The 23,178-nt window shown below is 39.1% G+C and overlaps 1 protein-coding gene across 1 annotated transcript; it reads left to right on the top strand.

The window, feature by feature from the left end:
- The first annotated feature begins 3,108 nt into the window (after positions 1-3,108).
- Positions 3,109-23,100, top strand: YBX1 (Y-box binding protein 1). Its single transcript, XM_039868829.1, has 8 exons — positions 3,109-3,429; positions 4,122-4,185; positions 15,644-15,677; positions 18,454-18,543; positions 18,847-19,149; positions 19,441-19,523; positions 21,684-21,949; positions 22,704-23,100. The coding sequence occupies exons 1-7, from the start codon at positions 3,264-3,266 to the stop codon at positions 21,916-21,918; spliced, it is 975 nt and encodes a 324-aa protein (XP_039724763.1). The 5' UTR covers positions 3,109-3,263; the 3' UTR covers positions 21,919-21,949; positions 22,704-23,100.
- Positions 23,101-23,178: the final 78 nt, after the last annotated feature.

Genomic DNA, 23,178 nt, shown 5'->3' with positions numbered 1-23,178 from the left:
TTTTTTTAAACTGTGTCTCCAGCACCTAGAAGACTTAAGCATCCAGTACCTAGTAAGTGCTCAATAAACATTTGTTATGTGAATGGTAATACTGTGTACAAGATGCTATGGGAGCAGGGTGGAGAGACTGACAGTGAGAGGAAGAGCAAGTATTGACAGATTGGTTAGAATTAGCCAGGAGATGAGTGGGAAGGGCTTTCCAGGAAGAGGGAACTCTGTTCTTTGGCCAGAATCTGTTAGAGATGGGGAAGAAAGTGAAACTTATTTTGCAAAGGAAATTCTCCCAATGAACTGCCTTGCCTTTCACATCACTTAAACGTAGGCACTGGAGTTGTCTGAACTGCGGTCACCATCTTGGGCAGTGGGAGCTCTCGGGGTGGCATTGGGACTAGAAGAACTGTGAAGTAGAGAGCTCCCACCTCACAACAGAAGAATTTTGACCTGAACAGGTTTCCAGTGCTTCATTACCATCCCTGCAGTGGTAGAGAAGTGGCTACAAGGAAACTAGCAGAAAGTAGCTCATCTTTATGACCAAGGAGCAGGAGAGAGCTTAATTGGATGAGTAAGTAATGATCTTTTAAGTAACGTTTTAAAGACAAATGTTACAGAATTCATATTCTTGCTTGAGAAGCCCTCCCTTCAAAGCAGTTACATGGGGAAGGTTGCTCACTTATTCTCAAAAGTGCTGCTGCCCTTTTGTCTTTGCAACTCCACTTTGGGTAAAAGCTCTCAAGCCTATCAGGCACACTTTTAAATGTCCTCAGCGTTGGCAGAACTGCCTTTTGAGGAGACATTTTCTTTTTAGCAGTCAAAAGTCATCTAGAGCTGGAACAGATGAACAGCAGCTCTAGATTCCACCTACTTCTCTCCATACACATTGTTGCTGGAAGCCTTTTCACATGGATTACTGGTACAACTGCCCATATGACCTCTTTGCCGCTAGTACCACCTTCTCTGACCCATTTTCTACACCATCTCATTCATTTAACAAATTTATTAAGATATTGTGTCAGGTACTGTGCTAGATGCTCCAGGAAGTCATAGTTTGGGAAGATTAAATTAGTGCATTACAGTGTTAGGATAGGAGGGCCTTCTGACCTAGTAACATTTGAAGCAAGACCTAAAGGATGAAGAGTTAAGCAAGCAAAGAAGGGAGAAAGGAAGTTTATGAGTGCAGGGAATAGTATGTGATAGCCCAAAGAAGGCAATGGCTAAAGGTCTGGAAGATTGGACAAGGAATGTGAAAGATGAGAGGTAAGTTTAAAGAAGTCATAGAATCCTGTAAACCACATTAAGAAATTTGGACCTTCTTAAGGGTGGTGGTAGTCACCGAAAGATTTTAAATAAGACAGTGTCATGTTCAAAAGAACACTCTGGATGTTGTGGTGGGGAATATTAGAGTAAGAAAGAGGTAGAGAGACTGGCTAGGAGGCCATAGCAGTGCTCTAAGATAGGGTCAGCAAACTACAGTTAGCGGGCCATCTCCGTTTTTCAATGGCTCATGGTTAAGAATAAGAATGGTTTTTAATGTTTAAATGGTTGAAAATATCTAAAGAATATGTGATGTAAAAATTACATGAAATTCAAATTTTAGTGTCCATAAAAGTTTTTTTGGAAAAACAAAAATTTGCCTACTGCTCTAAGCAATAGATAACGGCCTACACTAGAGTGGTGGCAGGAGGAAGGAAGAGATTAAAGATTTTTAGGACTGATTCAAGGAGGCCTTTAGGAAGTAGAATTGACAGGCCTGGATGATACTGATGGGATAAGGACTATTGCACTAGCCTAACTTTTCCCTACTTCCATTTTTGCCCCTCTTCAACCCGTTCTCCACTTAGCAACCATTAAATAAATTATGCCACTCCCTGGTTACAGCTCTAAATTACTCTTCTCACTATTGCCTTTAGGATGAATTCCAAATAAAATACCCCTAATTTCACCCTGCCTACCTCTGTAACCCAATGTCTTCATTATAGTCTTATTGTAATACTTGCATTCCAGTCAAACCCTATCTTGTCTAGCCTCTAGGTCTTTGCATAAACCTCCAAGTGCCTGCAGTCAGCACTCCACTTTCAATCCTTAAATGCTTTGTTTTTGCAACGCTGGGGTGTTGGGTGTTTAAGTTTCTGATTTCATCCCTACACTGAATTTAAGGCAGAAACTGGCAGACTAGTCTATCCCAAGCAGATAGTAGACGCTTAATAAACAACGAATTAAGAACTTCAGCTGCAGCATGTGGCAACCTCGATTATAAATCGTTTGTGAAACGTGGATAGTAATCCCTATTTCACGTGTCTGTTGTAAGAATAAAATGCAAGAAAAATGCCTAGCTTGCTCAATAAACGTTTTTTGATATTAACTCTGATTTGTGGCCAATGCAAAAAGACGTGAATGTTTAATAAGACAGTCCTTAACATGCCTGGTAAAATGGATCGTAAGGCAGATCCCCATGGAGTACGCCCCCGCCCTCCGCCCTAAATGTGCGGAGCAGTGGCAGCCTGAGAGCCTGCGTGGTCCCTCCAAGGTGACTGCTCCGCCGAAAACGGACGCTCTTTGAATGCATACGTTTAAGTCTGTTCCAGAAATCCTCTGCTGTGCCGCAAGTAACACGGCCATTGTAGAAAAGACGGCTCTATTGGCAGTAATGGTCTGAGGTCACAAGGACCATATTTGGAGCAGGAAGGAAGGTAGGCCTTTCCACATGGGGCTAAGGTATCGGCGGGGCCCCTTCCAAGCCCCCGGATCAGGTAATCCCAGCTCAGGCGTTTAGCCGTGCCTTTCCTACGACCAAGAAACAAGCCTGGACGTATGGCCCGCCAGCCCAAGCTGCAGCCTCGTGAAAGTCACGTTCACTCTGCCCGTCCTCTCGGGTACTCTATGGTTCTCGTGGCGACTACTCTAATTCTAGTTCCGGTCTCTATGGCGGCGGCGGAGGCAGGAACGGTTGTAGGTCGGTCGAATTAGCCGCCTAAAAGCCAATGAAAGTGGAGGAGTGATAAAACATTAGCCAATAGGTGTCAGGAATTGGGGTCAGGTGGCGAGATTGACAATATTTCTGGCCAGTGAAAGATGCTTAGGGCGGGTCGAACGCAGGGCTTATCCCGCCCGTCCCGCCATTCTCGCTAGTTCGATCGGTAGCGGGAGCGGAGAGCGGACCCCAGAGAGCCCTGAGCAGCCCCACCGCCGCCGCCGGCCTAGTTACCATCACACCCCGGGAGGAGCCGTAGCTGCCGCAGCCGGCCCCAGTCACCATCACCGCAACCATGAGCAGCGAGGCCGAGACCCAGCAGCCGCCCGCCGCCCCCCCCGCCGCCCCCGCCCTCAGCGCTGCCGACACCAAGCCCGGCACTACGGGCAGCGGCGCAGGGAGCGGCGGCCCGGGCGGCCTCACATCGGCGGCGCCTGCCGGCGGGGACAAGAAGGTCATCGGTGAGGGCCGGACGGGGACGGGCGTGGGGCCATAGGAAAGCCTGGCGGCGGAACCGTTACCCAAAGCGGGGCGAGCCGGCGGGCGCGCGGCTGGCGGGGACCCACTCGGTGGCGCGCGGCTGCCCCTCCCCCAGGCCCGCGCCCTCGCGGACGCCGGCCCGCCTGGCCCGCGTGCCCGGCAGGCGCGCGCGCGCGCCGTCTCCCGCGCCGCTGTGGACCCCGCGCAGCCGCGCGCCCCTCCCCCGGGCCGTCCGCGCGCCGTCGACCGCGTGTGCGGCGGGTTCCCTCCCCTCCCTGCGGGCCGCGTGCGCCGGGGTCCGCACGCTGTTGTTCCGTTCTCCACCCGCTCCCTTCCGCGTGTACCCTGAGGGCGCGGCGCGTCGCCTACGCAGGCCGGGCGGCTTCCCCTTCTCTCACGTGCTCCCCGCCCCGCATCCGCGCCCGCTGTCTCCGCGCGCAACCAGCTTGGGCCTGCGCCCCTGGCTGCAGCGGCCTAGAACTCACCCACGTGGACCGCAGAGGCGCAGTGGGGGCCGGATCGCGGCTGGGCGGTGGGGCGAGCGGGCTCTGAAGAGAAAGGCTGTCAGGTGGTCGCGGGCAGCCGCCGGGAAGCGCGCAAGGGACCGGATGCTGAAGCTTGGCGGTTTTAAAAAAGGATGCCTGGTAATCGTGGGTTTTTTTTCCCCTTTCAGCAACGAAGGTTTTGGGAACAGTAAAATGGTTCAATGTAAGAAACGGATATGGTTTCATCAACAGGTGAGCTGTCATACCTCTTGCACGCTCTACTCCAAGCTGCAGGCTTTGCGGACTTGGGATTGTTTAAGCATGCTTAGGTTGCTCCGTCTGGTATGTTAGTGGGATTTGTTTGTTTTCCTTGAAGATCGAAGGGATTAATTGGTCTAGAGATTGTCTTCGTTTTGCATCTAAATATTAAGCTAACTTAAAAGGCTTGTAATCGTACAAAGCAATTTAAAAGGCAGTAGAGAGAGTGAGACTTCTAACAGGGCAAACTGAAGAAATTAAGATCTAGTATAATGCTGTTAAGACTCGGGCCCCCCACGTTTTTATTGTCATTTTATGTTACTGAAACTGGTATTCGAAAGTGTGACCCACTGGTTGGTATATAGATTATTTACATTCTATTGATAGGTTATTGTTAACCTTTGGAGGTAACATGATTTAACAATGCAGATATGAGATCTGGTCATCCTGATGACTAAGGCTATTTTGCCTTTGTTTAATGTTTCAACATATGTTATCTTGAATGCCTCAGATAAATTTTATATTAGGACTGCTTTGACAACAGAGTGTTTATTCGCTCATAGAGTAACATCTGGAACAAAATGGCCCTTTCCCTTACTTAATTTTTATTTCTTCTACTTCCTTGTCTCCAAATCATGACTATTATTTTTTTATTATTAAAGATTTAGTTGTAGCTTGTTAGAGTGGCCTTAGTCCGTGTTAACATTGTTCTTTGTATTTGAAGGCAAAGCTACAAACTACATCTTTAGGATTAATGCTTTGAATTGTTTGTAACAATATGGTAAGGTGCAGTTTACTCATAGTAATCTTCGTGGTCTCCCTTGTGAGCCGGGCATCATTTTCAAGATGGCTGCCAAGGCTAGTAGTGCAATTATGTGGGTGTAAAACAGTGTATGCTGATAGTAGTTATTGGCTTTACAGGTATGATACAGTCATCTCAGCATTTTCTTTTTTACATCACTATTTTAGAAGGCGTTAACAACTAGATATTTAAAAGAACACAGCAAAAAGTAATACCTAATGTTTGCAAAATGGACACTACTACAGGAAACCAAATGGGCAACATCAGGCTGAAAGAGACATAATTGGCTGATGTTGGGAGAGAGAGCAGAAGAGATTGTAAGCATATGATGGTCTGTTTTCCACGTTTGCAGTTGTGAAGAAACATTTTGTTCCAGAATCTTTAGGAATTTTCCATCTGTTCTTACACTGTCTGCCTTCCTGACAGGCTACGTTTTTCATCAGTTTTTTGATAATGGGTTACTAGTGAGGGAAGAAGGGAATGCTTTGGTGCTTAGATTTGATTTACCGCTTTTTGGTTGGTTGATCTCTGAATTTGTTAGCATTTCAGTTAGTATTTCCATCTTAGTGGCCTAACGGTTAAACCAGTCAGTGGTTTTTGAATTTAAGTGCGCTTACCTTGGAAGAGTGTTACAGATGCAGATTCCTAAGCTCTCCCTTGGAAGCTTGGATTCACTGGGTCTGGGGTACATTTTTATAAGAAACATTGCTTTTAACCTTGACTCTCTAATCATAGGCTATCACTGGTGTGCACAGCCGAAAGGACTGTAATTTGAAGTCTTTTCAGTGGTTAGATTGTAGTTTGTGTGTGCTTTAAAAATTGTAGCATGTGCCTTTTGCTGTATTTTGTTAAATGGACATAGGTTATGATATTTTTGAGATGAACAATTGATATCCAAGATGAAAGAATAGTTCTTTACATATTATAAATTTTTATCTTATGAGATGCCATTACTTAATAGCTCTGTTCTGACTTGCAATCAACTCAATTGGTTATTCTCCAGAGCAAGTTAAATGTAAATTGGCTTTTGATGATCCTTTGTTTGGACTGTCCAAGCCTCAAGTATTTTGTCTGATTAACTGGTTCGAATGTGGTTTATATTTCTAAACTGGTTATTTCAATGATTCTGAGACTTTTGCATAAGACACTGTAAAATCGTACTGCAATTAAGAGTCCAGGAGACGTTTGCCTTGATTAAGGGAAAATATACGTCTTAAAGAACTGTAGTTCTGGAAGCTAACAGGGCTAGAGACACCTGGGGCGCAGGGAGCGTGTCACATAGTTGTGCTGTTTCTCTGTGAAGTAGAAGATGCAGTGTTTGAGATGATTGCCATGACTTTAATTTTAATCTTAAGGTTCTATGATTGTATGTCCTAGGTTCTTAAGATTTATATAGTTAAAAGGTTTTATGTAAATTTTCTGCCTTTAAAGAAATGAGTTTTCATGCTAAACATTTCAATCTGAATTATTGTATATGATAGTCATTGGTATAGCTTTGTGAGAATTTTTTTTTTTAAGGTTTTTTTTTCCCCCTGGTGGTTCTTTTGTATAAAAGATGCTAAATAAGAAGAGCATAGTGCTTTTAAAATGGCAAAAATTTTTGGCTTTGTTAGGCTGTGTAATCTAGGAATTCTGAGAACTTCATTGTTAATTCTTTATGTGCTGAGTCTGCAAAAATTAATTGGATTATGTGACAAGGGGTTTGTTAATGCCTCCAAATTTTTTATTATGAAAAACTTAAAACTGTTGAAGGTGTCATTAGAAGGATGCCACAGGGGTCAGTGGTTTCAGGGTTTGAGTCTGCTGTTTTAAGCTAGAAACCTGATTTTGTCTTTTGCTTCTTGCTGTTATGGATATATCCATGCTCACCAAACTCAAGATTGGCGTAAATCAGTAACAATTTATTTTTTAATGGGACATGTGTCTTTTATAATGACCAGAATAGGAATTCTTTTCTATTCTCTAGAGTACGTAAAATGCTAAGTTAATCATTCTAAGATTTTTGGGATGGGCAAGGAATTTAGAGTGAAGAGAATTGAATAAAGCAGAGGTCACAAACTGGTGACCTAGTAGCTAAATCTTCTGTTTGGACAATACAGTGTCTTAAAAGAATAGGAATTAATTACTGACAGTTAAAATTCAGGAGATAATATCAAAACTATCTAGATTATTTTTTAAAATCTGAATTTTAGCATTAGGGCCCAGAGTCTCATGTAAATAAAAATTCACCTGGTCGTGAATATTATCATCTTTAACTGGAGCATATATTCTGTATTTACCACAGCCTGTCAGGATTAGCTTTCTCTGTTAATTTCCCCTCCTGCCTGGCCTCTGTATGCATTTGAGTTTATTACCCATGATCTAGGAAGGTGTATGATAAACCTAGCCAGAGAACAACTTAGCTATCCCTCTTTTAGTGGCTGTCAGGTTTAGTCTCCCTTGATGGGGGTGGGAACATGTCCCTTTTGGGGATTCCGTGTGTATATAACTGATGAGGGTGACTTCTTATACACAATGATAATAAATAAAAGTAGGTCATGTATATCAAGTACTTATATTTGGCACTATTGTAAATGCTTTAAATGATCCAATCTGTGTAATCCTTAAACCTTTGAGGTGTAGATACCATTCTGGGGCACAGAGAGGTTGAGTAAACTTGCTCTAGGAAGAGACTGGCTAGTAAGTGGCAGAGCTGGGATTTGAATTTGATTTTCTGACTCGAGTTTATGTTCACTAACTGCTGCTACACTGACTCTGAAAATAGACCCTAGTCATCTTCAGTTCGGTCCTTGTCCATGTAGTTACAGATAATTTCTTAGCAGTGGCTATTCTTAGCTACTGAAAAAGACTCCTTTCTTAAATGATCTGTGCGAGTACTAGTTCCTCAGATTTGAAAAGAATTGAATAAGAGAATATGTAGCTGAGTCTATGACTACACAAAGCCTAAAATACAGTATGGTTCTTAATTTTAAAAGTTTGTGAAACTGTGGAAAGGTGATTGCCAAGTCTTTGGGGCTGTTAAAAGTCAGGCTGATATTAACTTGATCACATAGTAAAATATTTCTGAGCCATGGAAGACACGGGTAGTCTATAATTGACTAAATGCTGTGACACTAGGGAAGACGTAGATAAAGACTTGGTGTGCTGCTAAGGACCCTTCCTTTGGGGGCAAGGGAGACAAAAAAAAAAAAGATTTTAATCCTTAAGTCATGTCTTAAAATACTATATATTGGTTTCTGAAGAACTGGAGCTCTTAAAACATGACACATACAGGTTCTTTTAGGATTTATTTATGTGATGGTTATGATAGCCACTGATCTGAAGTTGGCCAGAAAGTCATCCAGTGTTCACCAAGTTACCGATATTTAAAATCTAAAATGGAGAACTAGCATATTCACCTTGTGTTTTCCTAGTACTGGGGCTGTAATTGCTGAGTTTCCTACCCTCCAGTCTCAGCCCTTGAAAGAGTCTAGCTCACTTAAAGCAGGCAACATAGTAGAAAATAATGTGGGAAATAGGACCATGTCTGCTGGGTGTGGGGAGTGTTTAATTGAGAACAAATATAATGATAAATGGCTTTGTGATCTCGTAGCCGTCTGCAAGACTTAGAAATTCGTGTATGGATACTTTGCATTATGGAGCATATATAGATGATAAATCCTGGAGTTTGTTTTTTATAACCAAAGGATTATAAATTAATTTATGCGGTTGGGCAAATTAAGCTGTTAAAATGACTTGTTTCCGTAACCTCGAACAAGATAATAACACGGGAGCATTTGGTTATGGCTAGATAAATGTGTATGGTAGGTCTCATTTAAGGCAGTGCTGTGGATTGGCAACAAAAAATGTTATCTAAAATTTTGGAATATCTTAAGACTCTTTAATCTGGATAGATTTAGTAATATAGGAGTTTAGTGCTGGCTACATGTTTTTACCTTCGGAGTGCTACATTAGCAACTATTGAAGAGACTTCTGTTTTCTTTCAGTCCCAGCAGGATTTCTTTTTCCTTTAGCATTCTCCTAACTTAAAATGGTATCCTTTTTTCTTCATCAGCCTCTTGCCATCTGTGTGCTTCCTTTTTTCTTAAAGTCAGTACTGTTGTTTACTGAGTGGTAGTACTATTCTACTAGATAGAGGAGAAAACCTACCAACTGTGTCTTCCATTAAAAATTTTTAGTAGTAAATGATGCCCTTATTAACAAAAAGAAGTAGAGTAGAAGAATACAACAAAGAATACACTTGACTGCAGGAAAATGGAGTGATTGATGTACAGTATATTGACAGACACTGTTGGAATATTGTAGACCTATGCTGTCCAATACAGTAGCCATAAACGTGAAATACGCACCAGATTATGAAGACTTTGTATGAAAAGAAAAATGTAAAATATTTCAATTTTTTATATTGACTGTATGTGTTGAAATGACAATTAATTTTGCCAGTTTTTACTTTTTGTTATGGCTACTAGAAAACAAACTTAGATATTTGGCTTGTATTTTATTTCTATTGGACAGCAGTTTTAGAAACTGGACTGCAAGTAAAGTAATTATTTCAAGTGGCAGCAATATGGAGAGGCTTATGGTTTATTAGAGCGTGGCCTTCACTAGGTTTTTAAAATATGATAATTAGCTAACATTTAATAGGTGTAAAGTCTTCACTTTACAAACAAGGCATCTTTTCCAAGATCATGTAGTTACGAATGGAATAGCCAGTATTCCAACTTTGGCTTCTATTAAGGCGTTTTCAAGCACTGTGCCGTATAACCCATTTGCCCCTCCCTCCTTGCTCTGATTAGTATGGTTTATCATACCATATGCAGAAAACATATTTGGTAATTCAACTGCTGCATTGGATTGAATGGTGGTGGCCTTCTAGATTGAAACCCTAAAGGATGATCCATGTGTTATTTTTATTTCTGGTGCTTAGCACAGTGCTTGGCTGGCTAGCTAGCACAAGTAAATACTCAGCTTTATTAAAGGAATGAATGAAGCCTTTAGACTTGAGTTCCTTCATTATAGGCCCGGTAGCTTGTGGCGGAAAAACTAATAAGATGGAATAATAGGAAAGGATAGAATTTAGAGAAGTAAAAAGTGGCACTGATTACATTTTATTTTGAAAAGCTGACTGCTACTAATCGAACAGTAGGCACTTAAATATTTTTTAAAAATTTTATTGAGCACCTACCATATTCCTACAGTGTGTTGGGGGCTAGATGAAAGAATGACAGTTTCTTGTCCTCAGTGACTTGCCACCAGTAGGAAGGAGCTCATAAACTAGTCAGCTCTGTATACAACCTTCCACCCTCAGTAAAGTATGATATAAAGGCAGAAATGTGCCTCTTAGTTCTCAGGATATACCACGAAAGGTAAGGTGCAGTACTGGGGATGCCTGCATTCCCTTCTATTACTAATAATAGCTAAAGGTTAAAACATGCTTCTTGATGAGCCATTTCGATCGTCTTATTTTAATTGCTGCTTTTCCCTCTCCAGTAATATCTCTAGTGGCCATGGTGTGCATTTTTTCCAGTATTGCTATATCAGGGGTCAACAAACTACCACCACTCATTATCGTTTTTGTATGGTTTGTGAGCTAACAATGGTTTTTACATTTTTAAGGGTGTGTGTGTAGCAGAGCCCTGTTCTAATTACATGGAATAACTTAGTGTGCTGCAGATAAGGATGTACAGATGCTAATTAGTTGTCTTCTCCAACAAATTGGAGAAACCATATGCTGTAATCTACCTCTGAAGCTAAAATGTAAAGGTTTCCAAACTCGTCCTTTTTCCTTTCTCAACATAGTAAAGACAAGGGCTTGTGGAATCAAATTCTACTGTGAGCAAATAAACGCATACTTCATTTTCCTCATTTTTAGAATAGGGATTAATAATAGCACCTGCCTCAGGGATTGTAAGGATCGAGTGACATATTTAAAGCACTTGGCACTGTATCTAGAACTTAAACCCTCAGTAATGTTATGTGTCTGTTTTAGTTTTTCCCATTTTGCAAGTGAAGAAAAAAGATCCATTGAGGAGGGGGCAGCTTTTTCAGGTTATGCAACTGTAAATAGAATGAGGACTAAAAATTGGGTTTCATGTTAGTAGTGCCTTGAATTTCTAGGTAGTCATTTAATAAGTTGCAGCTAGATTGATTTAATGCATCCAAACAATAGTATTCTATTTTGGCTAAAATTATATTTGTTGCTATCAGATTTCTTCCTAAAATCTAGGTACACTTTGGCCATGATACAATAGTATCTCTTCCCTCCTCCTTCCCCATCTGCAGTGGATATGTTCCAAAACACACACACGCTAAAACCTCAGATAGTACCAAAGCCTATATATACTGTTTTTTACTCTACATACACTGTCACTTAAAGGAGGCACTTTATGGCTTTTCTTTGGCATATTTTAATTGCCAGGATCACTTTTGCACTTTAGGGTCGTTACTAAGTAGAATTAAGTGTTACATGACACAGACACTGCAGTACCACAATTGTCAATCTGATAACCAGGATGGCTATTAAGTGACTAACAGGCAGTGTATGCACCGCATAACAACTTTTCATTCTCCGATGGACTTCACATATAACAATGGTCCCATAAGATAATAATGGAGCTAGAAAATTCCTATTGTCTAGTGTTGCTGCGGCTGTCACAATGTCTTAACGCAAAGGTTGCAAAAATCAACAAGACTGGTTGGGATGGCAAACAACTAATCCTAACTAGGTGTGAATGAGAATGACGCTGAGGACCTCCTTGATGGCCTGGAGGAGCTGTTGGACTAGGAAAGCATAGCAGAAGCAGCAAGAGAAAAGAAAATACAGGAGGAAAAGGAAGAAAAAAAAATCCTGGGATAAGAAATTGACAGTGAAGCATTTAGCAGAAGCTTTTACAGACCTCAACAATTTCCTTTAAAAGTTTGAAAATAGGGACTCACCTGCTCCCTCAACACCAAAAGGTTTTCACTAATAGAGAAAAATGTTAAATGATGCAAGCTGCTTACCAGCAAATCTACGATGAAAGAAACAACCCACAGACATATTTCTGAAAAGAGTTATACCTCCTCAAGAAGAGCCTCAGGCAGGTTCTTCAGGAGATATTCTAGAAGGCACTGTTATCATAGGAGATGATAGCTCCTGTGAGTTGTTTCTGCTGAAGACCTTCTAGTGGGACAAGAAGTGGATGTGTAAGACAGTAGTATTGATCCTGACTCTCCGTAAGCATAGGTTAATATATGCATGTTTATGTCTAGGTTTTTAGCAAAGTTTAAAAAGTAAAAAAATAAAAAATTTGTAAAACAAAACTTATAGAATATGGATGTAAAGAAAGACTATTTTTGTACAGCTGTACTATGTTTGTGTTTTAAGCTGTTATAAATCAATTAAATTTTAAGTGTTTATGCAGTAAAGTAAGATTATAGTGAGCTATGGTTAATTATTGAAGAAAATGTTAAATAAGTGTAGTGTAGCCTAAGTGTACAGTATTTTTAAATTCTAAGTATTATACAGTAATGTCCTAGGATTTTACATTCACTCACTCCTTTTTCACTGAGAGCAACTTCCAGTCCTGTGAGCTCCATTAACAAGTGCCCTATACAGATGTACCTTTTATTAACTCTTATACCGTATTTTTACTGTACATTTTTTGTTTTTGAGTACACAGATACTTAGCCATTGTGTTTACAATTGCCTGCAGTATTCAGTATGGTAACATGCTGTACAGGTTTGTAGCCTAGGTTTGTGTAAGTGTAGTCTCATGTTTGCACAATGACAAAATCAGCTGATGATGCATTTTTCAGTACATATCCCTATTAAGCAGCACATGACTGTACAGTATAAATGCTATATAGTTATATTCTATTGTCTAAGTAATAATGACAAGAAAAATATCTTGCACATGTTCATTATAGAGGCATCCATTGTAGGCATAACTACATAGTACATATCAACAGCAATGTAACAATTTTTTCCTGAATATTTTTTATCCTGGATTAGTTAAATTCATGGATATGGAAGCTGCAAATGGCAGAGGGCCAGCCGTATCTACCTACCGACAAAACAGCTCCCTAAGCTGTTTTCCAGGGGGATGACATTCTCGTGTGTGTGTTGCCTACCTTATAATATTTTTAAGACAGTTGTCCTGACTGAATAAGTAGTTTTGATAAATTTCCTAATATTTTTACATCCCTGAAATAAAGTTCATAGATAACTATTACTTTAATTGCAGTGCATGTATTTGATATGTGTCTATTTGCTGCTTTCATTGGAAGACATGATGAATAGTCAATGCCACCACAAATATGGATTGATAAAAAGTGTGCTGTATTGGCTACTCAGACTTAGCAGCATTATCATCAGTAATAAAAAAATCCTCCACAGAAGTTGTATTTTTAATAAATTTAGTAAGCATATTAAAGCAGTGTAAAATGCTAGATTCAAAACTCAGTAATATATTTGAAAGTCAAATAGGATGCCAAATAATTCTTTACCTAGTGATCCAGCAATCCATCACCTCATTAATGCAAATAACCCCTCCTGTCTTTGGAACAACTTCAAATGCCTTATGGTGGCCAGTACAGACCCTAATGAGAATCACTTTTCTAGACTTTGCCCACCTTTCCTCTTTTTCTCTATCAATTTTCTAAAATTTTACTAATTTTTTGTCTGTCCCCTCAGAGCCTTAGGGCTTTAAATTCAGTCATGTTGGAGATGAACACTAATAAATGCTAGCTATAGAGCTGTTTATGTGATGCCTGTAGATTTGACAGATGGACATTATAACCAGCCATTACTTCCCTAGGTGTTCCTAATACTCAACTAGCTTGTAAGGTCAGTTTTCAATCACATGTATTGAAAAGCTTTTATAATATCCCTGGGTTTGTGTGTGGGTTTTTAAGATTTTAAATTGTCCTGTTCCCATAAATTAACTATATTCATCTTAGAATAGTCCAAGCTATATGAATGTTTTGGTGCATGTATTACTCCATGGATCAGCAAGGAGTCAACAGTCAGTAAATCAGTCAGTCTAGTTCATTGTAACCTTTGTTCCTCTTGTCATTAAACTCTAGAACTACTATTGAGCCCTTTCTCACTCTGGTTTATTAACTGAATGAAGAGGATGGGGAAAGTCAGTAAAGGTCTGGAAATCTGTTTCTCCTCCAGTGGTTTTTGTGCATGGTTTCGTCACCTTAAACCCAATCTCCAAGCTAAAAACTCAGACCATTATTCACTTTCCCTCCCTTCTAACATCCATTTATCCACACAGTTTACCTAAAGACAGATAACTAGTACACTCTGTCAAACACAGTCCTGGTCTGGACTTCTGGAGTAGCTTTTGTAACTAACTGGACACCTTGGCTTCAAACTTGTCATAACAGCGGCCATTAGCTTTTAATATCCAATAAGTCTCTCATGTCACATCCTTCTACTTAAAAGCCTTTGCTAGGTCCTCTGCCTATATTGATGATTTAGCCTCTATTCTTGATCCTCCCACACAGCTTAATTGCTTATGCTCCAACCAGTTTGAACTCAGCTTGTATTGAATTTACTGGTCGCTGGTTTTACCGTGTCAGGATCCCTCTACCTGAAACATCTTTCTCATTTTCCAATAAACTCCTTTTTGAGAAGTAGGGCAAATATTGCCTCCTATAACAACTGCTTTTATAAAGTCTGAAGCAAATGTTTCAACTATACTTATAGTATAGTATACTTACAGTTAGACTAATTATTGATGTAAAATGGTGTCTAATATGAAGCAAAAGTGGATTGTGTATGCTACTAAAAACAGTCATCTTCACCTGCTTTTTTATCAAGTATGAAGCTTGCCGTGTGAATGATGGTATTGGTGGTGTCCATGTTTGTACTTCATTGTGATCTTTTTTTTAATTGGTACTTTATTATTAAGAGCAGTTTTAGGTTCATGACAATATTGAGCAGAAAACAAGAGTTTTCATATACCCGGTGCCCACATATGCACAAAGTCCCCCACTGTTCCTGAACCAAAGTTGATAACATTTGTTACAGTTGATGAATCTGCATGGATACATCATTATCAGCTATAATTTCTAGTTTACATTAGGATTCACTCCTGGTGGTGTGGTGTACATTCTGTGGAGTTTTTTAGTGGCCATTTTTATGACCTCAAGGTGAATTGGAAATTGGAATGATAGAGGAAATGATTGAGGATGATGAAGTGTGAAAGAAAGAAGCTATTAATTAATGGAAGGAAATTATATGTGGACTCTTACTTATTAAGAAGTTAGTAACCAACCTCTAGAGATAAGAGTGGGGTGTGCTGGACCATTAGTAAGCTTAATAGGATAAGGAGTGACAGAATATGTTGTTAATTGCTTCTACCCTCTTAATGTCTTAGTAGGTCACACTTCGGTTTCTTAAACATTTTATCCTTCTACAGGTGATGAGATTAACAGTTCTTGGCAACTGCTTAGTCTTTAAAACAGAACTCATGGGCTTATTAGTTTTTTTAGTTGTTGCTTCATTTTTTTAATTTCCTAATGGCTGGCCGAAAGTCTCTAATAGGGAAAATGGGGGAGGGGATGCATAAAAGGACCCAAGATATTGTTAATCTTTGGCAATATGAAATGTATTCCATTCATTTTCTAACTTACTCAACTTGGTTCTCTGTCTTGCAGGAATGACACCAAGGAAGATGTATTTGTACACCAGGTGAGTGCTTGTGTGGATATTTATATTCTGGCTTAGGCTTTTAAGAAGAAAAGGGTAGATATCTTCTCAACTCTTGTTCCTTACAAAGAAGATTATTAAGTTCTTCCACCAAGCAGTATATTTAATTCCTATAGGAAGAGTGGTAGCATGCTTAAATGTATACATTGAAACATTGTATTGGCAGTTCACTTAAGATAGGTGTTTTCAAATTGGTATTTTATTTAAAAGTTTTAGCTTTTTAAAATGTTGAATCAAGTCATTACACTAAATTTTCAAATCTAATTTTAGATGAGCAAAACCCCTCCATTAGCCTAAACTTGATAGCCTAAACTAATAATATTGCTATAAATATATAGAAACTTTAAGATGTTTTCAAATGCTGTTAAGGTGTACCTCTGTGGTAAGAACAGATCACAGTAATCTTGGGGGAAATAAGACAAAGCTGCAATACATTAATTTATATGTTTTTACCTTTGAAGAATTTTGGCTGGCTTGGAAAAATCTAAAAATTGTCACTAGTTTAAGACAAAGGCAGTGTGGTAAAGTTGGTAATTACTCAAATAATTTTTAGATTGACTTGTGTCTTGAGAAGAAAAAACTAATATAGGGTAAGTTCTCCATGTTGCATATTATCCTCAAGTACCATTTAAGGAAACTATTTTGAAAATGATCGAGCATTAAGAATTTTTGTTAAAGTAAGCCACTGCCAAGTGAACATTAATATCGCAGTATCCCATACATTATATCATAGACTCCACTGGATTTAATTATCCTCATGGCTATGCAGTGGGTAGAGGGTATATGCGTACTTAGGTGTTCCATGGTTTTGTTTCGTTTGGTTTTTCTCACTAAGATTGTTCAAATATTGTCAGTTTGTATTGAAATCATTCTTAACTTTTTAACCACCTTTTTTACTGTAATCCAGACATCAAAAGACTACAGTCAAATTCCACACTTAAACACCTTTTTTCAGGCCGTTGTGAGCTTAGATGGCAGCATACTTCTTAAGAAGGGCTATCTCAAGTTGATGCTTTGTAGCTTTCTTGAAGTGTCCTATACAGCAGCAGTCCCCAACCTTTTTGGCATGAGGGACCAGTGCTCCTGTGAGAATCTAAATGCCTGATGATCTGAGGTGGAGCTGAGGTAGTGATGCTAGTACTGGTCTGCGGCCCAAGGGTTGGGGACCCCTGCTATACAGCATTCACTGGCAATCAAGGGAGAAGCCAGATAAATTTCTAGTGCATCCAAAACCCTATCAGATAATTGCAGGGTCAGTTATAAGTATGGAAGCATTTAAATTCTAAACAAATATAGGACTGCTCAGACAAAATGTTATTTTAAAACAAATATTTGTTTTATAAAGTTAAATACCAACTCTTTATTACCGGTTCCCTTACTTCCTGTCCACGTGTTCAAAGGAATATATGCTGACTTAGGTACAAGGCAGCAAGGCTTGTCAGTCTTGCTGCCTGTTAGCAACACTTTAGGGTTTGGGGAGATAGGGGAGGGCATGAATGCTGACTAAAAGAAGTTTTGAGATTGTAATTATCCATACTTATGCTATCCCCTGTGACTGCAGGTAATTTAGAGTTGGCTATATATGAAAGGTATGAAAACTTTGCGACAGTTTAGATGACAGATGAGATCAATTATTTGGCTGAATACGTATCACCCACTTTTCTTGACTCACAAGGTGTCACCAATATACTTTCGTCTTTATCCTGGAGGTAGTTTGAACCTGTAGTTGTTTCTTGCGGACTTTGGCTGCTCAGGTCTTAGTGGTGTATTAAGGAGACTGCAGTTCTGGGCAACTTAGTTTAATTGGCTTCAGATTGTTGGTTGTCCTGCCTCCTTTGGATTTGAAATGCATGAGTGATCCTGTAATGGATACCGCTGCGATGTCTTAGAATGAACCTGGGATTTAGAGTCCCAAGACCTAGATTTAGAAAAGTCCACACTCTGCCATTCATTATCTATGTGACCTTGGGCTAGTCACCTCACTTTTTAAAGCCTGTTTGTTTAAAAATAATAACGATAATAATAATACCTCACATCTGTCATAGTGAGATTGAATAGGTAATGTGCGAAAGAACTTTGTAGAATCATTACACACAAATGAGAGGAGGTATTCTTCCCCTTTTACTTTTTCATAGCAGTCTGAAAAACAGGTAAACGTGAGACTCATTGTATTGAAGGAAGGTAATAACCAACTGTCCCATGCAGTCAGATAATATAAAAAGTGTCATAGTTAATAACATGTGACTTGCATTTCCATTGACGTATTTTCACAGGCAGGTTGGAAGGGATTTTGGTTGACATTTGTAATTGAGCTTGATATGGTAACACAAGGACAAAGTTGGTTTTGTCAACTTTGAAGCACGTAAAGCTAAACTCGCCTGTCATCTAAACTGGCCCCGTGTGGGGCTAGCTTCTATTAAGTGCAGTCTTTGGGGGATAGATGGATCTCCTCACTTGTTTCAAAGCCATATGAATAATGCTTTTGCTAAAAGCATTTAAAATATATAGTGTCTTGAGTGTTAAATTACTTCAGTTTGTAAAATAGCAGTAAAATGCTGGGGCCTTGTAAGATTGGAGTATTTTGGTTGAGATTGGGGGTAGCATTGGTCCCTGTCTAAATTTATTGATGGTTTGGTCTTATTTAAAGCTAATTTTAAGTGTATAGCCAAGCTAAAATAATATTGACTCTGGTACATTTTAAATGAAAAAGCACATTATTCTCCCCTGTTAATCTATTTTTGGAATGTGATATTACTAGACTGCCATAAAGAAGAATAACCCCAGGAAGTACCTTCGCAGTGTAGGAGATGGAGAGACTGTGGAGTTTGATGTTGTTGAAGGAGAAAAGGTGAGGATGCTTTTTGTGTAAAGGTTTGACTTTAGTATGGAAATATTTTGGAGATCTCATCCATTAGGATGGTGGCTTTAATGTGGATGGATGGGTCAGGTGTAACCACATGAACACAGGTGCATCAAGTCTAATGTTGCTGGCTGCAGTTAGAGGGCAATCTCTTCAGAACAGTGAGGAACTAATATTTAATTATTTCTATGCACCCCTGGCCACATAGACCCTTTCTTATTTGCTTTGTGTAAATTTTGTTAAGTATTTTTAATTCTGTATCACTGTCAATATATATGATGGCTTTTGTAGGGTGCGGAGGCAGCAAATGTTACAGGCCCTGGTGGAGTTCCAGTGCAAGGCAGTAAATATGCAGCAGACCGTAACCATTATAGACGCTATCCACGTCGCAGGGGTCCTCCACGCAATTACCAGCAGAATTACCAGAATAGTGAGAGTGGGGAAAAAAATGAGGGATCGGAGAGTGCTCCCGAAGGCCAGGCCCAACAGCGCCGGCCCTACCGCAGGCGACGGTTCCCACCTTACTACATGCGGAGACCCTATGGGCGTCGACCACAGTATTCCAACCCTCCTGTGCAAGGAGAAGTGATGGAGGTAAGTTTCACCAAAAAGTAAAAGGATCAACAACAGCATATGGTAACTTTTAATAAGATTGCATTTTAAGCATTTTCTTGGTGTCTTCCCCTATATTGGAGCTGTTAATCATAATGGGAAGCACTTTTTAATTCTTAATAACAACTAAAAGGATTAATAATTAATTCATAGTATAATCACAGTACTAGATGATTTTTTTTAACTCCTGTAATCAGACTTTGGATTTGTCTGGTTGGATTTTTACTCTGTCACCAATCGATTGAGTTGGCTTGATTTCCATTGCGTTTTCAGGGTGCTGACAACCAGGGTGCAGGAGAACAAGGTAGACCAGTGAGACAGAATATGTATCGGGGTTATAGACCACGATTCCGCAGGTATGGTTTGTATTTAAAATTTTCCTAAGTTTATTTTAGGACTCAGCATGATGCTGAGTTCTCCCGCAGTCTTTGAATCACTTTTCTGTTAACACTTCACATTTTCTTTTGTCAAATGCCTAAGAGGTGCACCCAAAATCATTTATCTTTGAAAATGTGTTCTTCCCATCTTTTTTGCTAGCACTGATTAAAACCAGCTTGCATAAATGAGGTTTACTTTATACAGGGTTTTGTTTTTTTCTCCTCTAACTAAAGTATGGAATTTCAAATTTTCTGTCCTTAAATAAATACGAACATAGTTTAAATTGCATTATATCTTTAAGACATGCTTCTTTGGGAGGGAAAGGATAAAGGTAAGCATTACCTTTTAAGCATTAGGCGTATCTGAACTATACCATATCATAAATAAGAATTGACAGTTTTACCTGTAGAGATGGCATAACTTTCTAGTAATCATAGAAATAGGTATGTATTTTCTATCAGCTTTGGGACAAAGATTGTAAAATTAAAAGAAATAGAGGAAATCAGATTGAGTGGTGATCACAAATTTAAAGTGGGTTCACCAACATGGTTGTGTTTTCCAGCCATTTTGAGCAGCAGGCTCAGATTGAGGAGAGATTGGATTTGTCCAGCGTTTATCCAAATGAAGATACTAGGGTTGGAGTTGGTTATAATGGTTTAATGGTGGGCTTTGTATTGGGTAAAGAGAGAAAAAAGATTAAGGGAGAGTTGGGGACAGAATAGGTGGTAGGATCACTAGCTTATAGGTCCTAGTGAAACAAGAAGGAATAAAGTAGGAAAATTGGAAGGAGTAGATGGAGGGTTTAGAGGTGAAAAATGGAATATAGAAATCTAAACGAGAATTAGAGCCCATGATGACCAGGTATAAAAGGTATGATATTAATTTCGATGTATCTGGGGCTTTCTGGGGTACAATGAATATGAATGGAGGAGAGGCTAAGAAAACATTACTATCGTCAACATTTATAATCACCAGCAAAAGAAATCATATCTTTAGTGCTTAAAAGTCCTGATATTATTTTCATTTGTAATATCTTTAATTTTAGGCCATTGAAGATAATTGCTGGAATATAATACCTGAACTTTTTTTCTTTTAAGTGTGTGACTCAGTGGTTTTTAGTATATTCAGCAAGTTATGTAACCATTATTACCATCTTAATTCTAGACATTTTTCGTCACTCCAGTCCCCCCAAATAAAAAGCCCTTAACAGTCACGCTACATTCTCTTCTACCCCAGCCCTTGGCTACCTCTAATCTACTTTCTGTCTCTGGATTTGCCTATTGTAGACGTTTCATAAAAATAGAATTATATAATATGAGGCTTTTTGTGTCTGGCTTTAGCCTATTTTTAAGGTTCATCCATGTAGCATGTATTAATTATTACTTGATTCTTTTTTATGACCAAATTATGTTCCATTGTATGGATACCACATTATGTTTCTTCATTAATCAGTTGATGGATTTTAGGGTTTAAACTTTTTTGTTATTGTGAATATTATTCTTTTGGATATAGAACTAGGAGTGGAATTGTTAGGTCATATAGAAACTCTAACATTTTGAGTAATTGCCAAGCTGTTTTCCAAAGCTGCTGCCATACCATGTTATATTCTCATTGGCAGTGTATGAGGGTTCTAATTTCTCTACATTAGTTATTTTTCAACTTTTTGACTGTGGCCAGCCTAGTGGATGTGAAGTATCTCATGCACTCCCTAATGACTGCATACTTCCATTTATATGAAAGTTTTGATTTCTTGCCTTTTTAGCACATGTTCTTGAGTAAAGTTTAGTAGCACTTGTTCCCAAACCTGGTTACACATTTAAAAATGTCATAAAGTAATGTCAAGTGGTGTTGGTGTTGTGCTACTTTTAGTCATTTCATGGTTAATTTGTAATAGGTTATGCTGTTGGTAAAAGATTGCTATTCCAAGAACCAGTTTTAAATGCTCATCTTCCAGTTTATACTTCAAGTCCTTGTACAAAGTCACCACACTCGGTTTGTGAAATAAAAATCATTTGCTCTTTTGTTTTGGTTAGATTACCTGCAGACCACTTGATAAACAGGCCAGATATGGTATTAACACTGGTGGGTGGGTGAAGGAAAGATTTCATGATTACAAGTTTGCACAATGTTTATTCCAGGGGCCCTCCTCGCCAAAGACAGCCTAGAGAGGATGGCAATGAAGAAGATAAGGAAAATCAAGGAGATGAGACCCAAGGTCAGCAGCCACCTCAACGTCGGTACCGCCGTAACTTCAATTACCGACGCAGACGCCCAGAAAACCCTAAACCACAAGATGGCAAAGAGACAAAAGCAGCCGATCCACCAGCTGAGAATTCGTCCGCTCCCGAGGCTGAGCAGGGCGGGGCTGAGTAAATGCCGGCTTACCATCTCTACCATCATCCGGGTAAGTTAGCCTAAAGCTTCTGGCCTCTGAGCAGTCATAGGTAGTGTTCATTAATGCAAGAGAAAAAAAAAACCCCAGTTCATCAGGTAAGGTAAGCCATTTTTACTTAGAATGTCTTCCACCAAAATTAATGTTAAAATTAACCTAAATATTTCCATTTGGGTAATGGCATGTATCAGAGCCATACTTGGCCACTCAGCCACCTCAGTGCTGACACCTGGAAGTGTATCTTCACATTATATCTTGAATAGTAGAGCTTTTTGTGAACTTTTTGAACAGTTGATTGTACCAGTAAGCTGAGGAAAGTCTTGCTAACCTTGTTCAAAGAAGTGGGATAGCTACTAGGATTAATAACCTAGATAATGATTGATGACTAATGTAGTTTCTTTGGGGAAAGTGGCAACTTTGACATCATGTAATCAATTCTGAAATTAAGGGATTCCTTTTTTTACTTGATACTGAGAGGCATGTAATTGTCTCTGTTTGGCTTTGGAATTAGCATTTTTAGCCAGTGATGTTTTGGGGTTTTTCCCTCTATCCTATTTTCTGGGTGGCAAAAGGTCATTCATAACATACAAGTAACCATTTTTATCACAGCAATGTCACCTCTGTTGTAAATCACTGTCTTAGGATAAACCAATATGAGAGGTTTGTTAATGCCTCCCTACTTAGCTAATGAGATCTGGAGCAATTTGGTATCCTAAAAGAGCATTGTAGTGAATTGTACAAGATAATCTTTATCTTTCTTTTACAGTTTAGTCATCCAACAAGAAGAAATGAATATGAAATTCCAGCAATAAGAAATGAACAAAAGATTGGAGCTAAAGACCTTAAGTGCTTGCTTTTTGCCTGTTGACCAGATAAATCGAACTATCTGCATTATCTATGCAGCATGGGGTTTTTATTATTTTTACCTAAAGATGTCTCTTTTTGGTAATGACAAACGTGTTTTTTAAAAAAAAAAAAAAAAGCCTGGTTTTTCTCAATATACCTTTAAAGGTTTTTAAATTGTTTCATATCTGGTCAAGTCGAGATTTTTAAGAACTTCATTTTTAATTTGTAATAAAAGTTTACAACTTGATTTTTTCAAAAAAGTCAACAAACTGCAAGCACCTGTTAATAAAGGTCTTAAATAATTGTCTTTGTGTAAATTCCTGTCTTGTTTTGTTTTAGTTTATAAGTCCTTAGCGTAAACCTATCAGAAAATAGATGATACCCACTGGTAATTA

The sequence above is a fragment of the Pteropus medius genome, unplaced genomic scaffold, assembly GCF_902729225.1.
Source record: "Pteropus medius unplaced genomic scaffold, Ma_sr-lr_union100, whole genome shotgun sequence".
Classification (NCBI taxonomy): domain Eukaryota; kingdom Metazoa; phylum Chordata; class Mammalia; order Chiroptera; family Pteropodidae; genus Pteropus; species Pteropus medius.
The sequence above is the reverse complement of the archived record's forward strand: the minus strand, read 5'-3'. Positions and strand labels throughout refer to the sequence as shown.

What these genes read in the sequence shown, in the direction of transcription:
- YBX1 (XM_039868829.1), top strand. Translation starts at nt 3,264, where the DNA reads ATGAGCAGCGAGGCCGAGACCCAGCAGCCGCCCGCCGCCCCCCCCGCC. An exon ending in GGATATGGTTTCATCAACAG is followed by an intron (nt 4,186 to 15,643) that starts GTGAGCTGTCAT and finishes TCTGTCTTGCAG; the next exon opens with GAATGACACCAAGGAAGATG. An exon ending in AAGATGTATTTGTACACCAG is followed by an intron (nt 15,678 to 18,453) that starts GTGAGTGCTTGT and finishes TGATATTACTAG; the next exon opens with ACTGCCATAAAGAAGAATAA.